At 39.2% G+C, this 25,177-nt stretch overlaps 2 protein-coding genes across 5 annotated transcripts in view; one reads left to right on the forward strand and one right to left on the reverse strand.

Annotated features, from left to right (window-relative positions):
• AMPD3 (adenosine monophosphate deaminase 3) overlaps positions 1–20,148 on the reverse strand; it is a 29,234-nt gene extending 9,086 nt beyond the window's left edge. Inside the window, exons 1-9 of one of the 3 annotated variants that reach the window (XM_065838817.2) lie at positions 19,901–20,148; positions 16,430–16,655; positions 14,359–14,554; positions 13,732–13,897; positions 11,154–11,373; positions 8,542–8,671; positions 1,839–2,033; positions 1,461–1,592; positions 429–592 (exon numbers count right to left, since the gene is read on the reverse strand). In XM_065838817.2, coding sequence (XP_065694889.1) covers positions 429–592; positions 1,461–1,592; positions 1,839–2,033; positions 8,542–8,671; positions 11,154–11,373; positions 13,732–13,897; positions 14,359–14,554; positions 16,430–16,650 — 1,424 coding nt within the window. In that variant the 5' untranslated portion in view covers positions 16,651–16,655; positions 19,901–20,148. Of the gene's footprint in view, positions 1–428; positions 593–1,460; positions 1,593–1,838; positions 2,034–8,541; positions 8,672–11,153; positions 11,374–13,731; positions 13,898–14,358; positions 14,555–16,429; positions 16,656–19,379; positions 19,773–19,900 lie in introns of those variants that run through there. The other 2 variants (XM_065838815.2, XM_065838816.2) reach the window with 2 other exon arrangements.
• Positions 1–22,641, forward strand: part of RNF141 (ring finger protein 141) — a 49,430-nt gene extending 26,789 nt beyond the window's left edge. The window contains exons 7-9 of one of the 2 annotated variants that reach the window (XR_011739272.1): positions 15,560–15,775; positions 18,681–18,741; positions 21,227–22,641. The gene's annotated coding sequence lies outside the window, so the exon portion shown is untranslated. The remainder of the gene's footprint in view (positions 1–15,559; positions 15,776–18,680; positions 18,742–21,226) is intronic. The other variant, XR_011739273.1, reaches the window with a different exon arrangement.
• The last annotated feature ends 2,536 nt before the right edge of the window (positions 22,642–25,177 follow it).

Below are 25,177 nucleotides of genomic sequence, written 5' to 3' on the forward strand. Positions count from 1 at the left end.
TCCAAATTCACTGTCATTTAGTCACTGATCTTGAGGAAGTTTGGTAACAGTTTTACAGAACATTTTCTACTCCCTTACAGTATTCAAGAGTTGATTTATTTTCATTGGTAATTTATATTTTAACGTGCCTTTGAATGCAGCTTAATTTCACCTAGTTTTAATTTTTGGTTTAGTATCTTCAGACTTACAAATAATTCACAGTAGTTTTTCAATAGCTTCATACAGAGTAGATTGAAACCCCATCTCGTGTCCTCCACCCCCAGACTGTCAGGAAAAATGCAGCAATAGTCAAGAGAAATTTCCCAGGCTATTGCTTATAAACGGAACTACAGGACAGCTCATAAACCCTCTAAAAATATCAGAAATTAAAACAAATCATTGGTATGATTTCAAACTATTAAAATTACCAAGAGCTCCTGATTACTTACTAGATTCTGGGAACCTGAATTATCCAGCGCATATTAGGGGAATAAACTTTATGCTTAATGAACCATTTTGCCAAGTTCAGCCATTCATCTGGAGACCGTCCATAAATGGATAAGCGGGGTTCTGTATACTGGTACTTACTTTCTTCTAGTTCACGGGCTACTTCCTATTAAGTAATAAATATATTTGCTTTAATATGGACACTGAAGATCATTTACAGCTAGTAGTATATTATTGTATTTTCCTCAGACTAGACATAACTGTATTATCACCCTTTAAAGATAAAGGGAATCTCTTGTCTATTAATCCCTGATTTTATTTTAGGCATATAAATATTCTACTCACAAGCTATCTCAGATATCATTTGAGTATAATTAACTGTAGCACCTAAATTTAGAGGACAATATTCATGTGCAGTTATTACTAATACCTTTGTAAGATGTATGTTTAAAATCGGTAAATCAGAATTATATTGTTTAAACTGTACTAAATGACTACATAAAATATGCAGACCAATGGAGAATCTGACCCAGAATCCATGGTAGTAAGGAATTTTAAGGCTATTAATTTTAGACAAGCACTTCTACACATCTAAGAAGAGCTGACATAGTTCACAAAAACTACTTATTTTGTTTAAGGAATTAATTTGAAGGCTGTGCATGCATGTGCAGGTGTAGATTTCTGCAGAGGCACTTCCCTATCTCCTCCTTCCCTGGCAGCTACAACTAGCCAGCTACATCCTAACAAAATACTAAGCCAGTGAATTGACCCCTGGCTGCTCTCCATTAGCTTGAAACTGCACAAAACTCTGCTTTGAAGTCACACACAGGTTATGTGTATGAGTTTCTAACTCCAAATTGTTTAGAAAGCAGCAGTGGCTGACTTAGCAGTGGTCTGTCTCTGATGAATTCCTAGAGCAAACCAAATACTTGGAATCACTTAAGCACTGTGTTAGCTCTAGATACAATAACGACATCACAAATCTTTTACAAATCTTCATTCCCTACCGCTAGGAAAGCTTGAAACTTATTTACCTTGACCATACGAGCAAAATATTCACCACCAATATAGTTCTCAGTTTTCAAATACAAGTCCCTCAGCTCACTGGCACCAACTGGATTGTACTTGGAATTGAATTTGTCAAATCGGTGAAAAGTCTGACGACCCTGGAGGAGCAAAAAACCCAAATAACCACAGTTTTAAGTACACACAATAGTTTATAAATTAAACTGCCTAGAAATAAAAAGCACAGAAAACAGAAAGCCTATGCTAGCTTACTTCAAACATGCAAAGTAATGCATTATTTCAAATTCAGATTTAATAAGTTATCATGCAAAAACTGTAGAAACCAAAATTTCACACTCAGAAAACTTGGCTTTTTCTACTTTACTTTGTCATTTTAATAGACTTACTGCATGGACATCTAAAGAGTCTACAGTGAGGTCATAAGGGTCCATGTGAAGGCTTTCGAAGACTTGCTTTAAAGTCATCTTCCTGCCTTTTTTCTCTGCAACAATCCTGTCAGGCTCCGTTTGATACGTGTGCTTAATAAATCTCAGCAAGTGTTTCTGGTTCATGCATGCAGCAGCATGGATATGAGTATCAACCTGAAATCAAAAAGTCATTCATATTCATCATCCATATACACAAATGAGCAAAGTATCTATGTCAGGGACAACAACGACTAAAGCATTCTAAAATATTCCTTAAGTAACAAAGCGATTAGTGCCTAAGCAAGTCAAAATGTTTTGGAAACTAAAGATTTTGGAGGAGTTAATAAGCAGAAGTATAAATAAATCAGCCCTCAATTAATAGTATCCTATTTAAATAAGAATTTTTTCAACCAGATACATTATTTTAAGTGCCAGTTATAGAACCTGGCTTCAGATTAAATTTGACACTTCCTTAAAGGATGCTCTGATCCTTTGAGTTCATTCACGAATCGATGATGTCTTTCTGGTTATAGACTGCAGTTATAACCATCCTTTCTGACTGAAAGGACCTGGAATTGTCAGCCATTTCCAAAAGCATAATTAATTTTTGTATTTCAACCACATGAAACATCTTAGGTGACTAGACCTGCAAAATGTACACGTGAGAGTTTTTGTCACTTATTTTTTCCACTTAGTAATGCAGCAACTCATAATGCTGACAGATCTTTTAGTTTTTTCAGATGTCTTCACACACTAAGGGAAGTGCAAGCTCCACACAAGAGCTGGGAGTACTCCTTCAGTTTTCTGCTAAGTCCCATTTAAAAAACCAAAATGACCAGAACCAAATGGTTTCCACAGGTATGCTTTTCTTTTGCTCAGAAGCTTGCACTGCTCTTTGAGCAGCCTACATTAGAGCATAATCCAAAGAAACAACTGGTGAGATCTGGGGGTTTGTCTATCGAATAAAGTTTTCCCTTCAGTGTGTAATTCCTTAGGTACCTCCAGCAGGTATGTAAAAATGAATCCATTAAAATTTCTTGCAGTCAAGGGTTTATTATCTTAACTACACCAATAAAGAACAGAAGAAAACCAGGCATACTCCCCAACAACTTATTTGTTTGAAAGGCAGGAAATACTAGTTGCGGTTCCTAAGGACCAAGAAACTGAAAGGGAAGAAAAGGCCTCAAGTAGGATAAGGCCCTTGAGGAATCTAATGGCATAGCAGTATCCAGTGTGTGAAACAGCAGAGCTGCTGCTCCAGGGTCCATTTCCTTTGAATTTCCTTGAGAAATTCTGACTGAACAACAAAACAGCCTAATGCATGGCCTAGGCAAACCAATGAAATTACCCCACCAACAAATTCTTATCACTTTAAAACCAAACCACTGTTCTGATTAGATTTCACAGTTGATACATAATGACATTAGATACAAGTTCCTAAAGACACTTACTACATTGGAACCATTTGAACCCATTGCACTGTGCTTTTAAAAATGCAAGTAACTGGCATTCCCAGGGACACAATGCCATCAAGAGCCCTGTAGCCTCTATGCAGGAAGTCACTCCACAAGGAATTCTCAGATAAACCAGCTGTAAGGAGTCACTGGCCCTACATCTCTGCCAGGACTCTTCTGTCCAGGAAACTGAAACATGGACACGTACAAAGTGAGACCAGTGTGTTCCCTTTGCGTAGTGACAACATCTGCAGCTTTCAGATTCCACCAACAGAAGTCGTTGACATCCTGATCTGCTTTAAAGGGTCAGTAGGAAACAGGTCACAGAGCACCTGAAACAGTAACAGCCATACTGCTGCAATGTAAACCTCAGCCTATGCTGACAGTCCACAGAAATGCCACTCTTTTACTTGGCACATGTAGTCATTTAATTTGCAGTTTATACATACAGAAGTTGTGGCAGCCTTCTAAGGGTAAATCTGCCTCCATGTGAATGCTAATAGCACAGCTAAAGACCAGGATATAAACTGAATCTTAAACATTAATATGTAATTGTTAATCACTGCCTAGTTCAAATACACTAGATGCTTTAAAGTTAAATGAAAAAGCAAGAAACATGTCAGTGTCTCAAAGTGCACAACGTGAAGTACATTACTAATGCACAGTAAAGAACGCTGTGTCTAAAATAGTAAAAACAGCTCCACTTAGCATATTATATTACACTCTTTAGAGTACTTGTGTGGACATTTGAACACAAGTGCATAATATATATGCTTACTCACGTTAATGAGTGTCTTCTGGTTTAGAAACAAACTGTTTACTGTAAACTGTTCCTGGGCCAATGAAATACTACGAACTACTGGGCTGGGTCAACTCATGTAGGAGAGTGAAACAATAGTTAATAGATGCACTACAAGCTCTAAACATTCAGGAAAAGCAAGTCATAAATATAGGATACCGGGTGTAGGGAATCTGAATAAGTTTAGTTTATTGAATTTCAGAATGCGGTTGTTCCAGTGGCGACTCCATTACTGGAATTGATGAGTCTTAAAAAACAAACAAACAAAACCCCCACCGCTTCCTCTTTATTTAAATCAACTTCAATTTGCTACTGTGAGGAGGGCAAGGACAGAAAGCAAGGACACATCTTGTTTCTTTCTTTTGTTTGTATGCAAGGATCACAAGGCACAGTATTAACTGCATTTCTTTTAAAAGTCCTGCTTCCCTTTGAGAAATAATTCTCTCAAGTGTGCCTCTGTAATTCAGTAAGCTCCTGTGAAATCTTCCCCAGGCCCCACAAGCAACTCTCACAGAGCTCTACAGCAGAGCTAACCATGTCCACCTTGTTCTCTTAGAACCCACATTTCCTTTTTCTTTCTTTCCTTTGTTTTAATCCTCCCTCTCCCTACATCTATTTATTTTGCAAGAGTAAAAAGACTTTCTTGGTGCTTTTTCCACAGAATATGCAGGGCTTTGCGTACCTTTTTTAACTACTGTGTATATTTTGATGTTTATGCAAGCAGCGACTTCAGTAACAACAAGAGTTTTGTAGAGTATTACACAGCTGTTTCTTCATTGTTTTTTAGAGGCAATGCAACTTTTTGGAAGGTTTTAATGACTTGAGCTTTGACCTACCCTAGCACATAATTAGTATGTTTGCTTTTGTGCTTTTTCACAATTCAGGGTGCAATGCTATCTAAATGAAGCATCAAAACACAGAATCCTTAGACATAGCTTATATGGGCTGATTTGATTACAGATATTTTTAATTATTATTTTTATTTGAAATATTGTCCTGCTAAGAAATTGATCCTAATTTCATTGTTGTTTATTATGAAAGGCATCTACTAAAAGAATTTGAACAGACTGAATCCATATAAGGGTGACAAATGCCCCCCTTGCCTCCTCCCTCTCCCCAAAAAAAAAAGGACAAAACCAGTCCCATTTTACGCTGTTATTATTTTGTTCTTCATACAATACATGAAGCGAGCTGAAGCATTTCTGGGCCATAAGAAACAAAAGCCCCTACCACAAGGTCTATTTGCGTCTTTTTGTAAAGATTCTACTGCATTTCCAAATCTGTTACAATATCACTCCAGCTCAATTTCCCCTTAGTGGAGCAAAACCTCAGCTTTTTGCCCTAAGCCAAAGTTGCTGTTTCAGGAAAAGAAAAACAGAAAAAAGGAAAAAAAGAAGATAAAAAAGAAGCAACCTCAGAGAAGCTAAGGTATAGATTCACTGTTCACTCACAAAGCTTTAAATAATACATTTGAAAAGCAGACATCAGTGAATTCAATTCTATATATCTCACAAAATACCCGATTAAGAAGTATATAAACCCACTTTAACTTCCCTTCTTAGGAATAACAAGTGGGATGTCAACCCTGCAGACACAAAGAAAAGCTAGAGTTTACTTCCTCTTGTCTAGCCAATACTAAAAAAAAAACCCACAACAAAACTGTTGTAACAATCTAGACCAAATGGTATCTCACAGCAGCAACGCCACTCTAGAAGCTACAGAAGCCTGAGGCCAAGCTCTGCTGCCACACAAGGCTCAGCATCTGTGCCCATGAGCCTGTGGGCAGAACAGGACTCTTATTACTTCATTTCATCCCTAATGCAGGCAAGCCAGGAGTTATGTGGAGAATCTGTGCTGACTGCACTTTGCTCTGCATCAGGTGGACAAGGAGAGAGAGCCCTGCTGACGGCAGACTGAAGAGTCTCCTCTAAACTTAGCGTTCTCCTACACAGACAGTTGTCTACCTCCTGTGGGGAGCCAAGTGGAGCCAGCCATGCTGTCTTACCACCTGTGGATTCTTGTCTGTCTAGAAAAGTATTGGCTAGTTATTAAAGGGCAATTTTCCAGTTCCAGCTTAATCGGTGCAAAACATCTTTGGTTGCATTCTGGTTAAGTCCAGTATGTAAGATACACACACACATTTCTTTTATTTAATAGGAGCCTTATATTGGAATTTATTAAATAGATAAGCTTACTGGAGAAGAACTCCTATTAAACCAGGAAAAAAATAGCGGGGAAGGGTGCAGGGAAAAGGCAAAAAAGAAAACAGAAACCTCTGATTATCATGCCAGCAAATAATGCTGGCCAGCTTTCTACTGTACCTTTCTAAATGCAGTAATACATGTTCACTGATTGACCTTGCCACTACATTCGTAACTTCTAATTTTGGCACTTTCCACCCATTACTTTGGCTCTTTTATACAAGCAAACAGATTGTACCAGGATCTCCACACTAGTGTCTGAGGGATGTAATAGACAACTTCACTAATGGCTCTTTTGGGAGGTGAATCTTATTTCTTGCTTTCCTTTTGAGCAGTACGTGCTGTTTAGGTCTGACTAATAGAGAGACGTCCTTTAAACTCAGGCCTTGGAAGTGTCTGTTGCATATTATAAGTTTCACTGCTGATACTGTTATTAGGGGAAGTTACAGATACAAACATTACTGGCAAGACAAGGAAAACAGTATTATTTGGGGGCTTACAGGAACTCTATCCACAATGCAGTTTACTTTCCACAGAGAGTGCTTCATAAAAACACTAAAGCAATGTTAACTCTGTGCAGCAAAAATTTTAAAGCAGTAACTGGCAGTAGGAATGATTGCTGCGAGAGAAGAGCAAGCTTGTTCCTGCTCTCTTGAATTTGGGCATTACCATAGGGAAAGTGATACACATTTTGTGCTTTTGAAAATGAATCCATATGTAGATTGTCTTATTTCATGGTAGATAATTGGAAAATATTTAAGATACGCCCAGAGACACTGAACATTTGCTCTTAAATCAGAAGCTGAACTTAGCAAGTACAATCACGTTAATTACAGCTTCTCAGTAATCAAATTGATTGTCTAGGCAGTTACCCAATCCATGCCTCGGTCCTTCACACCTCTCAGTCACCATGTGCTTTAATTAGGTCTCTGTCAGCTAGTGAAGTGTTTTATGTGAATATGACATAGAGTAAATATCTTGTCCAGGGTTATGCAAGAAAACTGTCAAGTTAGGACTTGAGTTCTGCTTCAGTGTATTAACGACCAGATCCTCCAATTCATACACCTAACCGATAAAAGTGTGAAATTCATTAGAATTTACCTAACAAGCCATCTGCTTCTAGCCTTGTGATAGACAGGGGTAAATTCATCAAACACTTTTGTTTAGCAGATTTTGTATTTGACAGTTTATTACCACAACAGAAGCAAACAGCAGCCAGCACACTGGACACCACAGAGAAAATCCAAAAGGACTTTTTGATGCACTAACCAAAACATAACAGGAAGGATTAAACTATTGATCTAAACCCTGGAGTTACAAAACAAGGACTGCCTCGTCCAGTTGCTTATAGAAACAATGCGAAATGGACCTGAAGTGGTTGAAAACACCAGCAACAATTACTGCTTTGTGAAGAAATTTCACCTATCAAACTGAAGCGTTATCTCTCCAGCAACTTCCTCTTAACTTCAGGAAAGGGAAGCAAATGAAGCAGCATAACACTGTTGCTTCCATGCTTTGAAGAGACTGCAGCTCCCTTGGTGTGACTATGTCAGGAAATGAAATCAGCTCCTCAATTCCCCTGTCTGTCTCCTAATTACATCCCAGCGTATCTCAGAGGCAGCTGAGAATAAAACTCAAATAACAATCTTTTTACTTAGTATTTCACAGACATTTTTTACCAGATACTGATGGCAGCCTGAATCCTCAATTCATTTTCTGTGGGAGGTCTTTTTTTCTTTTGAAATGTATTCAAATGTATTTAAACACCTATTTTCAAGTGAAATTTTTATCCAAGATCTATACAGCTGTTTCTGCTACAGTCTAGCATGACTTACCTACCTGAAAGCAGTAAAATGCACTTGACTGTCTTTAAGTGAATTAATTATAATGAATTATACCTTAATGTGGATATTTTTATTCATAATCCAAGTGAGCTTCATTTGATTAACTCTGTTTCACTCCTTTAAAGCATTCAACATACAATTAAGGCCCTTTGATTCTGAATGAGAGAACACAAGTTTAACATAATCCATTTAACCCACTTACATTCAAGTTAATTTTCCTGGAGTGTTCCCAAGTAGAAAAACGTTAATATTCTTAAAATAACGTAATTCAATTGAGTGCACACACCACTTCATGCATATCATCTGCACCTCACATAAGAAAAGCAGAGTTGCTGGAACTCCAATTAGAAACAACGTCATGCCTTTAATCCTTTTCACGCTTACCTTTCTCACATTGTAAAAGTCTCGATGGGGATTACTCTTTAGTTCTTTAAATTCCGACATTTCATTTAACATCTCATGTAAACTAAATTTAGATTCTAAAAAGTTAAGCCTCCGATGGCAATATGTTTTTCTGTAAAAGAAAACACAAAAATTAACTGTAACTTACAACTATTTGTATTTCAAGTTCAGAAAGAACTTTAAAGTTTTCACAGTAAAAAAAAAATATATATATTTTCAATGAAGACAAAAACAAATCCATTCTTCCTGTCCTACTGGTTAACAAATATGTAAGTCAAAATCCAATATGATTTCAGACCAAAGTTATTAGTGACATCTCAAACAGAACTCTACACAACCACGTTATGTCCTTAAAGTATTGTTATCACTGTATCTGTGCGTAAACTGCAGTTCTTTTAGTAATGATGACCAGAGAAAGCATAAAACCTATAATAAAATGTGATGTCAATTGCTACTACTCTGACACTATACCTCCAGTAGAGCAGATCACCTCATATATAACAGAAATAACCTGTAATCCAGACTTACTCCCTGTGAAAATAAGAAAAAAAAAACATAACCCAAAGCTTATTTGATTTTTGATGCGAATATAAGAAGCCAAGATAAGATCCAATATACTTTTGGGTTTTATGCCTTTAAAAACATGTATACTGTGTAGAAACACATTTTTTCCAAAATAATTTCTTGTGCTCTTTTTAGAAAAACCATGCTTTTTTATTCCTGCTTGCCTACTCCTCTGTCTACACTTTCATCTTCTATTACGTTCCTCATTCTATTTTTAACCACTGACATGGTTTTTCTCTTCACCATCTGTCAATTCTTATTGAATCTACAATATTTTTGTAGCACTATTAATGTAATAGCCTTCTTTTTTTCTGCTTTCTTGTTGGCAATCTCTCCTCAATGGGACACAAATCCCATTACGGATTTGAAAGTCCAATTCAAACACAGTCTCACTGCATCTGATACTGATCAAGACCTGCTTGCCCACTGCAGGAAGTCTTTATCAGGTTCTGCTATTACTCAAGAGACTGAAGACTGAGAAGCAGGGGTGAGATTTCCCTAGTTTAAGAACAGCAAGGATTAAAGAACAATAGGTTCTTGATCTCCAAGCAGCCCCTTGTGTGACAGACATAAATGACAGGAAAGCACTTGCTGCAAACAGGGAAACAATACCATATGAGGAGCTTATGCAACAGGATTAGTGCAAAGACTTTTCTTTTGGTTTGTGTGTATTTATCAGGGAGTGCAAATCAGCCTGTAAAAGCTTAATCTGAAGAAGTGAAAGGAGCAGGTGATTGTTCCTACATTCACTAAGGTGACAAGTGATCTAATGTGTCCTACCAAGGCTCTTCTTGTGGCTTCCTGATAAAGACTGTTAACAAAAGCTGCAAAAAGAAGGGTCTTTGGTATGACTTTTGTTTCAAATTTTTCCTCCTTGTCCTTTAATCTTCTCAATATTTGTCTCCTGGAATATAACACACTAAATCTGGAAATGCATTTACCAATTGCATACTGCAAATAAGCTTACTCAAGCTGGCTTTGATTTGGAACAGGAGTGACAATAAAGCTCGTGGAAGCACAAGCTTTTGCTCTTGAAAAAGTGCTTGGGGAATGGGACAGTTCTGCTCAGCCCATCTGCTTTGCCACTATCAGTGTGCAAGGCAGAGACATGGTGCTACAGGTGTCGGACACGGACTGAAGAGGAAAGAATGCATCAGGTGTGACTAACTAGTCACATTCTAAGTTATGATCTCGCATAGGCAGGAGGACCAGGAACGCGGTGCTGGCAGGCAGGGCAAATAGTTTGGAAGAACAGTCCACGTTCCTCCTTTGTTCCATCCTAGGATGGATTCTTTTCCTTTCCTGGTGTTGAAACCTTGACATTTCCAGTCCTCAGCCAGGAAGTAAGCTTAAAAACTGGATGCACATTTTCTTACGCACTAGGCAAAGACACTGCTTTGTTATGAGAGTGTCAGTGACCATACTACAGTAGCTATAGTTCTGCTTTATAGAGATTCCCTAGGAGTTTGATGGTTCTGGGAAATTTCAGACCTACTCTGATTGTGCATGTGTGGATCAGTTTTGCAGCACGTGAGCAGTTAATTTACATCTGGAATAAATCAGACTGAATATTTACATTTCTGAGCTGTTCTGTGTGCTCTACACATGCAGGGTTTCCATGCATGCAGCAAGAGTAGAGCAGACATGAAGGAATTCCAGACAACTGTTCAAAACCTCAAATGCAGCGTAGGCCAAAACAAAGTAAAAAAAGGTCAGCCTCAAGTTTCAGTTCCCGTGCCTGAAGAAGTTTGGGTCATATTTTACTTCAATGGGAACATTTGGCCAATGTCTTGCTTTTCTGTTAACTACTTCTCATTTTGCCATAACTGATGCAAAGAAGCCAAAGAAATAAAAAGGGCATCTGTGGGGTTTTTTTGAGTCTTTCTGTGATGCATTAATGCTTGAGAAGCACAAAACAAAACATTCCTTAATGTACTCATTCTACAGTAATTAAATATCACAAAATTCAGAAGTATTAAGCTAAAGGCAACCAGCAGCCTGAAGGGGCAAAGAAAGAAAGAGAAACATACGTTGGACCATCTGCAATTAGAGCAAGAACATGGCTCAGGTCAAGGGTGTAGGTCTGCAGGTCAGGATATGGCAGACTCCGAGGCTCATTGAGTTCCATCATCTCTTTGTTATCATAAACAAAGGGAATTCCACCTTTTAATTTTACAACATAATCCAAATTGTCTGGAGCATCATCAAGATTGTAAGGGTCTTCATTTTCTTCTGGGGGCGAATGGAAATCTGGAAATAAGTTTACATTACATTTAGAAGAACTAACACAAAAGGCAAAGTAATTAGGAAAAGGGCTTTCTGCTTCTGTAACACATATTTCTAGCAGATCTTAATACTTTCACTAAAATCACATTTTCAGCCGCTATAAAAGATCTGCTGTTACTACACAGCTTTATTCTGACAGGCTTTAATTGCAGTCCCTCTAAGGTAAGTGCCTACCTTAATTCAAATATTACATATTATTAGACTTGTCTGAACCAAGGTATAAATAGATTTAATACCATTAGTTATTTATGTATGATGGCACACGTATCAAAATAAGTTTCCAGAAGTATTTAAATTAGAATGTCTGAAAGTACAGTTGAGATTTTTGAACAATAAAACAGTTGTTGACTTCATACCCACCTTTATTATTTTCTTTTCACCTTCTGACTCACTGTAGTAATTTTGGAAGTTTGTATTTAAGCACACAGTAATGAAGCTGTTCTCATATTGAAACATCAGTCAGAAAAGAACAAGCTGTGCCTTACTGCTTCACCTCTGCCCTTCCCATAATCCACTGAGCTAGACTAATGCATACATACATACTAGGATTGTTTCCTCTCTCTGAACCATTAGTAAATATACCTCACTCATGTTAGAGCAGGTAATAATTTAAGACTCAGTGCTTCTCACTCTCACCAAGGCAGTGGTTGGTCTGTAGGTTTTGGGGGCAGTTGGTTGCTTTTGTTGTGTTTTGATTGTTTTGTTTTTTCCATTTGTGTGTGTTTGTTGTTTTTTTTTTTTTTTTGGTTGGTTGTTTTTTTTTTTTTTTTTTGGGGGGGGGGTTTGTTTGTTTTTCTGCAGGGTGTTTTGTTTTTAATAAAACTCCTTTACTTTTATGTTTAATTGGTTTTGAATAGGACCAAGAAGTGCAGAAGCCAGAGGTAGTACAACACAACTCTAGTTTTCCCCTTGGCCCTCTGATCATGACCAAAATCAGGAAGTACCAGAAGCATGGTTGGGATTTGTTCAGTGCAGTTTTGTATTCCCTTTATAAAATTACTGTTGGTTTGTTGTTCCCCCCCCCCCCCCCCCCCGCCAAGAATCAGGTAAACACACATACTTCTGGGAGCTTATATGAGCACTCAGATATTATTACTCATGCTAGTGAATGTTCACTGCTTCTTTTACAATATCTTACTAATGCAACTAGCGTAACGTGTCTCAATTACATTTATGTCAACCGAACTACACTCTTGAGCTCCATCTTATCACAGATTTCTCCTTTTACCTGTTCTGTTAAGCCAGAAAAGTAATTAACCAGTCCTTTTATTCACCTAGGGCACCTGAATGTATGTTATAAACTAATACTATTCTTATCTCTATTATTCATAACTATTCAGCTCAAACTAGTGCTAATTAAGACATTGTGTAATGAGATTTTCTTGTTTATGTCATAAGTTTAAAATCAGAACGGTAAAGAAGTTATTATCCTAGTAATAGCTTGGAAATATCTCTCTGGCAGCTGTTCCAAAATCTTTCCTGTGTTTAATATTTAGTATACTGTCCTCTTTACACTTCTTCTGTGTAACAAATGCTTGAAAACATGTTAATTCACCTTCTTTCATCCACGGAGCTAGAGGGTAATTGATTTTAAATGCCACTTTATGGCTCAGAATACATTGCCAACAATATGGACACATCTACAGAGGCACATCTGTACAGACCAAACGTTGCTCCTCACAGGCTAATCCAAAAACTAGCAGCGCAAACAGTTTAATGCGCAAGCAAAGCTTTCAACACACAACCCACCTAAGTGACAAGTATCATTTGTGACATACATAGTGGGGAATATGTTCAACCTAATAAGCCTTGTTGAGAGATCAGAGTTTATTAACCCTGGCAGAATGCCCAACAATTATGAGTATACAGCTTCCAGTCTTGACCTGGTAAGTGTGCCATGCCTAGGAAATTACTCAGGGCTTGCCAACTGGCACGCCTGTATCATGCTTCAGTTTACAATCTAGATGAGCTCATAATCCCTTTATTTCAGCATGCCAAGATTAGAAGGAATGACTTTTCACTTTAAGCCATAGCCATATATCTTTTTCCTGGACAAACACAAGTGTACTACTTACCATCCCATTTGCTGCCAAAAAATAATCAATGAGCACCTAGTACATTTTTTTAAGCTTCTGACAGCTTTAAAGTTTCAGCTTAGACACAGGATGTGTAACTTAGGCCCATGAGGGATTCTCCACCACTTACTAACAGAATAAATTACAAAGGGAGAGACACAGATAATCACAAATATTCAACTTACCTTTATCACAGTAGTGCATGAGTTTAATTCTATATTTTCAAAAAAAGAACAAGGATATTCACCTGGATACACTTCATCTTCTACCTTCCATTTTTCATCTTGCATGCTACACAAATACTGAGATGTCGTTCTTGGGAAGCGATGGTAGGCAAGACGTGAATACTTTTCTCGAATGAGAAGAGCTTTGACCAGGCTTTTGGCAGCCTGTTCATAATCATCAACTGTAACCTGAAAGGAAAGCCTGGATAAATACTGACAAAAGTAAAACATCAGTTTTAGCAACAAACTGAATCCACACCAGTAGCAATGAGACTGAATTTCCAGAAATCCAAGTGTATGCAGCTTGACCATAAGGATCTTACCCAAAGTCTCAGGAAGCAAATGACAGAAGCAGCATCTAAATACAATGTGCAAAAGATACAGATACTCCTACCATGCATCACCCATTTATTTAACACCTAACTATTGTTTTATCATAAAAAATAGATTGAATAGATAAAAAATTATAAAATGACACAACATTGACTTTAACTATTTTACAAATCAATGTGTTCAAAAAGCAACTTACAGTTTGTTGCAGAGAGCCATAATATACTGGTATTTCACGCTTTATATATAATTAGTTGCTTGTGGTTTGGGATTTCCCCCCACCAGATACAGAAAGCAGGGTGGGGGGGAAGGTTTCTTACCCCTGCACAGTAGTCCCCACTAATTGAAACTCTCTGAAACTCTGGGACATCATATGGCACTTGGACTGGCACAAAAGCACTTGGAAGAACTGGCGTTGCAGGAGACATAACAGGATTGGCTGATGGTGCTTTCCATTCCTGAGATGGAATTTGTAATGACAAAGACTGGGATCGAATCATCTTGAAACTTTTCTTCCTACAAATTCATGGTATAAAGCATAAAATAAGCCATGGTAAACATTAAATGCACTGGAAAACTGATTACAGCAAAGAAATCACCCCCTAAGAAATTTTACAAATTAAATCTCTTATACCACGGGAAAAACATTGATCACAAAATACTTGTGCTTTTAGCTTTTTTCTTTGATATTTCACATTATAAATGCTACACACAATTGCACGTACCCTCCACAGGGATACAATATGCCTGAATTTATTTACAATCACTGTAAGATGCAGTAAGGTTTGTTTTGTTTCACTTCTTATAAATTCAGTTTCAGCAAGTCACTGTACAGAAAGAAAATGTGGTTACTGTGCTTACTTTAGTAGGAGTTGATTCTTAGAGACTGGTAGCATCAGAATTCACGAAGTATCAAACAGAAACAAGGGAATGTTACATATTGTAAGTTGTTTTAAATTATGATGCTATTACACACACTTTCAGTTCTTCCCAAAACATGCAGAAAAACTCATCTAGTTGTCAGACAAGAAAATGCATCAAGATTTCATATATATATATGACCAAATCCCATCCTCTCAAGTACTTGTAGCCACCTTTGAAATCAGTATGAAATTCTTAAAAGGCATTATTGGATCAACTGCAACAGAAAACAACAGAAGTTGTACTCATGTAACTGTCCTTGAAGTAAGTTTCAGTCCTGTAGGGCAGGACTATAAACAATATACATATAATATCCCATTTCCCACAGTTAAACTTGTAAAAACCTGAGGTACAGTTTGACAAAACATATTTCTATAAGACAATTTCCCAAATTAAAAGTGAAACTTATTAGTTCAGGAAGAAAGATATACCAAATAGTTGTTTGAAAACATCTTGTTTTCCTTTATGTGCTTGTTTATGTTTATGAACGTGGCAACCGGGAAGCCCACTTGCACAATTCAAAACCAATAGTCTCAGCCTGTGTCATCAGTGTGTCATACCTTAATTTAACTAAGTTGACTCTTCTCCCTTCTGTTCCAGAAATATAATGCCAAGCATTGCCCAACTGATTGTCTGCAGATAACTGGTACATGTGTTTAGCTACCACTTTCAAAGGCTTCCTTGTTTGACTGCTTCTTGAGGCGCCTGTGCACATCCAAGCCATTTGGTGTCAGACTGCTGCTGAGCTCACATGACTCTACAAAATAATCTAGTCCGTTCACTGAAGTTAAGATACTGGAATAGCTTGACATCAGGGTAAGGCTACCTCTCTCACAGAAGAAAATAGAAAACCAAATCAAGTTTGGCTTAACCACATTCATGGGTAAACCAAAAGTGGACTGTATTTTTTTTTTCCAAGAAAACTCAAAGTGTGCACTTTTAAGGCTGATAGTGGTTAGATTATATCTCTGTGAGTTAAGGAAACCTACAAATAACCTCATTATGCCAATACCACTTTTCACCTTCTCCCTTGTTGTTAAATGTCAAGTCTTTGCTTTCATCTATTTTTACAGACATAAGAAGTATCATACCACTGTCATTTTCTCTATGTTAAAATTTTCCATCTCTGAATGAAACTAGAATAAAGGGGGAGAAGGAATGCGTTTCTTTTTCTGACTCTTTTTACATTAAAGAGTCTTAGGGTTGTGTTCACTTCCACACAGCTATGCTGTTTGTTGAACTTGCATATGCAATATCTGTGCTATTGCTGGAAACGCAGCTGAGACAACCTCACCAATCCAAGCCCCCTAGGGCCCATCCCCACCCCAAGGACATCACACAGGTGCCCTTGGTACCTGCTGTTGACCTTTCTCCTGAAGTAATAAGAGGAAGAATATTATTTGCCAGATATCTTAACTCAAATTCATTTAAAAACTATTTTCCACTTAAGAAAGCAACTACAGAACAAACCTTTTAGTTGTTTCCACAGACTGTTGTTCTGCCAGTTCCTTCTGTAGTTCCCTTTCCTTGGCCTCTTTCTGCCCAATAGGGCAGTCTTCAGGCACGGTGAATAGTGACAAGGCATCTTTGCTGTCTTCTTCTCGGAGGACTTTAGCAAATACTTTCTCTGCTAGAAGTCGCACATGCTCATCAACCTCAGAGATGTTCAGCTTTGGAAACTGTCTGGGCATCTCGGCTAATAAAGAAGACAGTTGGCAAAGTTATAACTACAAGCAGAATAAAGATATGTGAGACACTGGGATGTTTTCATGGTACATGTGTTGACGTCAAAAGCTTAGAGCAAAAGCAGAATAAAGTAGAACAGCTATGCAGAATTTATACTACTGTGCAGTACACAAGAACCACAGGTATCCACAGAGCATCTTTACTTAGGGAGCCATGCCAGTTTGTGAATTCGGAACTTCTTGGTATACTCATTAAAATTCCTAAGATATGTATGTGCAGATTTGCCAGTAGATTCCACTTATTTGCATAATCAGACTATTATTTGCAACATAATCTATACTTAGATGTATGTACTTGCACTGAACTTGGTAAGCAACTGAGTGAATGGATTTCCTTCTTCCCTGCTCAGTGACTTTAACTCAATTTTAGCACCACAAGCAAGTTAGAAGGTTGCACATTTCTAACTCACCCCATCCTTTCCACAAACAAGAAAGTGATGGAGCTGCTGTGAAGTAAAATGGTTGCACAACAGGAACAAATATGGTGTGGTTAACTCAGTGACTTTTTTCATTTGTTTCCAGTAGTTCATATACTGCTTTTGAGTTGTTTGTGGGAAGCAGACAGGATATGGACTTTATGGCATTTAAATATTATTTTTAAAAAAAATATGCTTTATGTTTTGCATGTCTATCTAAGTAGCCTTTCATCACAAAATATTTCCATTTTGTTGTAGTATCACTACTGAAAATACCATCTGTGAATTTTGACATATCTGGTAGCATTCTGGAAGGGAAAAAAAAATACAGTGCTTGTAAGTTACTGACCAGCATTATTTATTATGTACTGAGAGCTTTTTGAATGCCTTCACTATGATGGAGTTTGTAACAAATAAGATTAAATTCTTATTACATAAGTTAAAAATAGCAGTGAACATGTCACAACAAATAGATCCAAGCACTGCCAGAATGTGAAGTCTAGATCCAAAACTGGCATTTCAGAATCCTTTTTGGTTATAAAAATGCAAACATTTTATAAGATGGTATTCATTTAAATACCAACATATGCTGAAAGTCAACATCGAGCATGGCAGTTTTTAATCACTCAAGGCATAACTTATCAGGGCCCCCATTACAGTATTTCTGTAGGCATGCTGTAAGTTTCACGTGTTGATATGTGATCCTTTTGATATGTGATCCTGTTGTTTTCAGCCTAAAATATTCTAATTAATGTCCACCTGTTTTCACAGTTGCTTTGAGAACACTTTTGGTTTTATTCTAAAAGCAAATATAGTATGAAAAGATAACGAGAGATATATTGGACCACAACACAGCAATTTAGTGATCATCTACATTATTTTGTAAGAACCAATTCACAGCCCAGTGGAAAAAATGACACTGGTTTTAAAGAACTGTCGATCTGACTATGCAGTTTTTCTGCCTGGAGAGTATTTGTTTTGCAATTAGTATTAAGTCTTTATAAAATCATGCGCAACTACATAACATACATAAAAATACATATGCAATTAACTGAATGATTCTACAACAATGCACTATGATGTCTTAGTAGCATCCATACTTAGGTTTGGTATCTCAGTTTCAAACCTCAGTGAAGTCATGGGAGCCTTTCCACTGATCCCCATGAACACAGTTGCCACCAACAAGGGGGTTTTGGGCCACTTCAGCCAGGCCAGAACAGCCTTTATAGTTACTCAACCACAGTAAGAGCACTGGCAATAGTAGTAAAATGTGGAATAACAATGTTTCTTCTGCTGCAAAATCAGCAATTAAAATACCTTCAGTACTGGCAGATTTGGACAGGAAAAATTGGTTGTTTATCATTGGTTGAGCATTTTCCTAGTATAAACAAACTTTTTCTTAGAGAATTGTGATCAGAAACAGAAGTGCAGTAGGAAATACATTGCATGAGAAACCATACTGTATTTTAAATCATTACAATAAGATAGTAAAGAGTCAGAATGTATGGACACAAGTATCCTATACTCAGACTAAAGGTTGGGTTTTTTTCTTTCTTACAGAGCCTGATCTCAAGTTGTCCACCCAAGCAAATGAGAGACTAAAGCACAAAACACTTTGAAGGTAGGTTCACCCACATCACTGGTAGCTTGTGTCACTGAAATGGGTTTAATAAACTGAAACCAGTCATGAGACACTTCATATAATACTCAGGTAAGCTGTGGGATGAGGATCTCATATCCAGTACCCTTCTATACAAGTGCTGCCTTTTACCCAAGGTGAGCAAGTGGGAGAGCGACAACTAGACATCTTAATGGGATGGGGAGTGGGTATGAATGCCATCCAGCAACCAGCAAATGTTCCTTTCCTAAATATATCTCTCTCACAGAAAGGTTGCTTTGGTTGCTCTTTAGTTCTGCACCTTTGTAGGGAGAGAAAAAAAAAAAAACACTCTTGAAACATGCTGCATAAAAAATGATGGAATGATTATTTTAAAAACACTTATTGATGAGGAATTTAATGGGCTTGCATATGTAATAAGCACACACCATGAAAACAACCAGAACCGCAGCTTCCCAAGCCCCCGGCCGGTCAGCTGGCACCCCCGGAGCCGCATCCCGCTGCCGGAGCAGGTGGGGCGGGGCCCGCCGCAGGAGCCCCGGACACAGCCGCCCAGAGCCCGTCCCCGCCGGGGCGGCAGCCAAGGTCACCAGCACCCCGGACCAGCCCGGCTCGGCGCTGCCTCTTGCCCCTCGACTTACCTAGCGCCCCGGGGAAGGCCATGCTGGGGCTGGGGCAGGGCCGGGCCCCGCCACCCGCCGGCTAGGAACACTCTGTGAGAAGCCGGCGGCGGATGAGGCGGCGGCAGAGGGAGGAGCTGCTCCCGCCAGATGCCGCCGCTCCCCTCTGCCGCATTCAGCCGACAGCCGGCCGCCCCGCTACCGCAGTGCCGCGCCGCCCCTTCCCCGGCCCTTTATGGCCGCAGCGGCCCCCGGGCGGAGAAGCCCGCTCGCCGCGCCCCCGGCCCCACCGGAGCGGCCAGCTGCCTCCTGGGCGGCAGCATCGTGGCCTGGGGCGGCTCCGCAGCAGGTGGAGCCGGGGACTGGCAAAAGGAGGGCGCGGGGGCGGCGGGCGCAGGCTCCTGACGGGCGAGGCGCCAGCGGTGTCCGGCGGGGCCGGAGGGGCTGCGCCGCCCCGCCCAGTCTTGGCGCGAGCGGCGCGGGGGCCGTTAACGGTCGTCCTGGCGGGGCGGGACGAGGAGGGGCGCACGCTCTGTCCGTACCTGTGTGAGGAGAGTCCCGCGCGGGGCGGCGGGGGCTGCTCGGCTCAGGAGGAGGCGGCCGCTCCGGGCACTGTCCGGCACCGCGCGAACCGCGGCTGCACCTGCGGCGACGGGAGTGGCGGGGGCAGGGGCGGCACCTCCCCCGCGGGGCTGTGGCCTCAGTGGGAGACGGAGGGTCCGAGAGAAGCCTTCCTACCCCTCGCCGCGGCAGCCCTTTCCCCTTCGGCGGCTCCGAGACAGAAGTCGCGCTGTCACATGTCTCATCGCCGGCGCGGGAGGGAGGGAGCGCCCCGGGGCGTGCCGCCTCGGCCCGGCCCCGGCCCACCTCGACCCGTCTGAGCTCGCCTCAGCCGCGGGGTGCCCCGTGAGTGCCGCCTTCGCAAGTGCTTATTTCAAAACTCCTCCTCAGAAAGTGTTGTCACAGAGAAAACTTGGGTTCGACACCAGAACGTCGTGAGGCTGGGGCGAAGATCACACCCCATAAGTAAGTTTGCTGTCGATGGATTCCTGTTGAAAGTGTTTTCAACAACGTCCGTCCTTCAGTGTAGTGACACGGTTCAGATACTCGTATATATATATATGTACAAACAATAAAGTCAACTTCTCAGGTAAAGAAACCAAGACAAATAAGTGAAGGTCAAACCGAGCATGACTCAGCAGGAATGAGGATGTTAATATGTAAAACTTCGAGAGATTCCAAGCCCTGAAGCTAAAAGGTTTAGGGATGTTTATGGTAAATTTGGGTAACAATACTTGGAGTCTAATCTAAAGACATTTAAATACAAAATTATCTCTGCAGTGTAGCAAAGTACGGGGAATGTAGCAACTGAGGAACAAGTTCCTTTCTGTAAAAAGACAAGGTAAAGGTAGATTTCCAGAAACACGCGAGGAACTGGGTAGTTCTGTGGCGAGTGTGCTGTCCCCACTACGTCCTCCCATCTTGGTAAACGAAGAAATGCGCCATTCATAAACCTCAGGGGTTTTTAGCTTCAGAAATTATTTTACACAGCTGGTTAAGAAATTGAAGTGAAAAGAAAGTAGTTGACCATATAAAGTTTCAGTTGTGAAGAAGAGTCGCAAAAGTTTGCAATGTCTGACTTTTACACTAGTATCAATGCAATCACCTTCATACGCTCGTAAAAAAGCTAAGAATCTTGGCCACAGCTGTTTTATGACACGTGTACCAATCCAAAGCATTTGAAAATGTCAGCCATTCAAAATCATTAAAAGGAAAAGAAAAAGACACACCAAACACACTAACAAAAACAGCCATTGTTTCTTAGCTTGGCAAAAGGCTTATGCTGCATGTGCATGTTTCTTCCACAGTAACTCTGAATGTCTTCATCACCTGCTGCCAGGCTACACCCAGACAAGCCATCTGCCACCCAGGAAAACTGCACACTCTAAGTGTCTGTGAGTCTGACTCACAGTTGCCCTGCCCAAGTGATACGTGAGTAAAGGACACACACCTGTTGCTGTGGCCATTCAGTACACTCGTTGATTGCTGATCTGTTAGTTGTGCTTCATTTCTCCTGTTCCCCATTCCTTCTCCCAACCACCTGCCTGAACTTGCCCAAACTTGTCTGCTTCCCATCATGGAGTTTTCCTGGCAGTTTGGGCTCGCTAGTGGCCCTCTAATCATAACTGTGCCCTGCCTTGTTGGACTTGGGTATCCTGTGGCTTCTTGGATTCCTCTTCTCAGCTTGGCAAATGAGTCTTGCCGCCACACTTGATTTAATCTAACTATGGGATGCAAGAGCCTGGAAGACAATTGACGCAAAAGAGAGACTTTAAAAATGCCTTAACAAGGAAAAAGCTTCTAGATGCTCTGACATACAAATCCATAAGAACATAAGACACTTGTTCTAGGTGACCATGACTATTTAAATGAGCTTTCCTTTTGTAACAAGTTGGAAACCTTTAAAGGCAAACAGATTGTGACTTAGTAAATTTGTCTATAGTAATTGAAGCATTAAGGAAATAGCATTGCAAGATCTATCACAACATCAGGATGGACTGTAAGACTCAGGTAATGGTGATAAATTAACAAGAAAATACTCTGAGTCCTTTCAAATTTTGCAGAAGCAATTACTATGATCATTTACTTTACGAACTGTGTTCAGAACCTACATTTGACTAGTGGGTCCAGTTTTATGTCCCATCTCTGTTCTTACAATGAACAATTCACATCTGTCTTTGGAAAATTGAAGTAACACTAAGTTGACAACAATGAAATAGTGTATTTTCAACAGTATATGTTGATGTATGCTTCCATTAGCACCTGCAAGACATAAAGCATTAAACTTTGCATCCAGACTTGGAACACCCCAGTGGTGTCAGTCGACACCTGGTTAAACACTTGCCATCTGGCCCATGCATGAAGGACTCTGCCAGTCCAGTTTGTGAGTCAGTTATATTTTTATACACTGTATTGAGAGTAGTGCAAGTGTCTCCCAAGTTGTTTTAAATGTTCTTTAGACGTTATTCTTTTGGTGACAGTAGTAAACTCATGATTATTGCAGTGTCTACAGTATTTGGACTGCTCTTTCACAGTCAGTCTATTTTAACAAAGGGAAATACAATAAAAGTTTTAAAGATTTGCTTGCATGTCAACATCTATTGAGGAATGGAATAAAATAAAGAAAAGCCTAAATACACATCTGTATCATTAATACTTATTTTTAGAAACAGAAAAATCTTGTCTGAGGGATTATTAAAGCTGGAATACAAAATCATCAAAATTAGGAAATGGTCTCTCATTCTCACTTGAAATTGTTTCAGTTGTTATAATGCACTGCCTGCCTTTGAACAGCGCCTTAAAAGCTAATGGATTTTGATATCTTTTAGTAGAGTCATATTACTGACTGTGATATTGATAACAAGAAAACAACTAATGGATCAAATGAAATATTTCTATCTATAATATACCCATTGGTGGCATCCAGGCAATATTAGACCTAGTATTTGCTTTTCTCATCTTCAGTCAGTTCAGTTAATAACATGCTTGGCATACATGCATTTACTTACTGAAGAGTAACTGCTATTCCAACAGCAAAACCCCCCCATGGTTAAATAAAGTAATCTCCAAAAGCTGGAGGGGAGTTTTGTGCCAAATGTGAAATGTAATTGAATTGTATTATCAAATACTGTCTACTAGAAGGAGGAATTACTCAACTTTTTAAACAAAACAATAGATGAAAATTGTAATCATTGAAAAAGGGAGAAAATTATTCCACAGAGTAATTGAAATGATACAAAGCAAATCACATCTGTCTGTTTTATAAAGTCAGCAAATCAAAAAGCATCCTTTTTCTTACCCACTGCTTTTCAAACTCTTGTCGAAATTGATTTGGTATCTGAGTATTCACTCCTGTATTTGAATTAGACCCAGTTAAGAAGTCCTGATAGAGATGATAGGGTCTTTCTCAGTATTGGGTTAAACTAGAATTTGTGAATCTGTAAGTTTGGTTTCTACTCTAAATATAAGCAGCAAATTTTCTATGTTTTTGAGTCTGCTCAAGGCTATTCCAGAAAATATGCAAGAGGGCAACAAGGAGGAGAAATGTTGGGTTGGCAAATTTTTTCTAGACTCCATCTTGGATAGTTGTGGTGTTCAGAATATGTACACACAAGATACAACTATGCTTATATAAAATGCAAAATGTTTTGAAAAAGACTTGCACTGGTATCAGAACTGATAGTAGGTTTGGAATTCTGTTTCTTGGTTTTTTCAGTCACATGACATTCTCCTTTCTGAAAGGATATGTGTGAGTATAACAGTCGTGTAGTATATTATTATAAAATAAAATATATACAGTATGCAAATATAAATCTGATTGTTGAAATGGGAACTATAGAAATTACAAAAGGATGTGACTGTTCAGTCACTGCTTTAAAAATAACCTAGGAAAGAATCTGTACAGTCCTAATAATCTGAGTCTGAAATAACATAACTGAAGTTTTCCATGAGCTTATAAATGGAATATAGTGTATTACTTTGTTGCACAAGAAAGGTTTACAAGCAAGATGGGACTCTTTGGTGTGTTTGGAATTGCAGGCTGTCATTTAGATATTTGTGAAGCTTTCTTTCCAGCCAGTTGGCAAATTCTTTGCTGGCATCTGCTAACTGCCTGCCTTTGGTTAGAACAGCCATGTAAAGATGCTAGTTTAAAACCAGTTTATCTCAAACCTACTTACCTTGGACTTTGCAAGTATTTGCCCTTGGTGGAAGACTGCCTTGCTCTGACATTATACATGATTTATCTGAAATTCTGGAGCTGTTCTGAGAAGGAGAGATCTGACTGTATTAGACAAGCCTGTATGTGCAGCTAAAAGACCTTTAATCTGATTTATAAAAAGGAGAATATTCTGAAAGTTACATTTCATGTCTGTTACATGATATGCAGATGAAATACTTTTTAACCACTACTCTGACGTTTTTCTCAGCTGTGTTTTAAGAGGAACTTTATTCACTCAGAATTCACGTAAAATATTCAGCAAGTAACAGGCTAATAAATTAGACACTGCCAGTGCAGGATAAATAATGAAACTGTAATTACAGTTCACAGAGAGGAATTCTGTGGTCTATTTGGGAAACTCCTGAAATAAACAGAATTCTGAATTATTTGATTTCTGCAAAAATCAGCACTAGAATCTAAACTGTATGTTTTAAATTGTTTTACGTATTTTTGCAGTGGAAATGCAAGTAGTTTCGTTAGGTGATCTTCAGTTCTGTATTTGTATTACTTTTAGATTACCATTAAGGTTTTTGTGATTATCTATGACAAGGGTTTGCACCTGGGTTATTTGGCCTTCAAGTCAGAAGTCTCATTCCCAAATAACAGATATCTGCATGATGCAGGTGGAGCATGTAACTGTGCCCAGAAACTGGGAACTGCGAGATATGGTTTAGACGTAACCTTACACAAATGTTCTATAGTCCTCAATAAACTCAGGAGTAGGTGTTGCTGAGCTGTAGCCTTCCATGTCCCCAGAATATCCCTGGCTTCTCTTTGTTTCACGAGTGTGTTTTCCAAGTCTCTCCTTTTACAAGTGTGAGTGAAACTCTGCAGCCTCCAAAGCCTGGAGTTGTACGTGGGGATTCCTAGGGGCCACTTGCAGCCCAAATAAACCTCTATACTGCTTGTGTAGCACTAACCAGCATATTTGACAAGAAATCCAACCCAAAGCGTTCTTATTTCCATGTAGAAACTTAAACTTTTACCTGGGGGGGAATTGCTTTGTTCTTTTTGTGCAGCTTGCTTGAGTAAACAAAAA

This window comes from Patagioenas fasciata, chromosome 5 (assembly GCF_037038585.1).
Source record: "Patagioenas fasciata isolate bPatFas1 chromosome 5, bPatFas1.hap1, whole genome shotgun sequence".
Lineage (NCBI taxonomy): Eukaryota > Metazoa > Chordata > Aves > Columbiformes > Columbidae > Patagioenas > Patagioenas fasciata.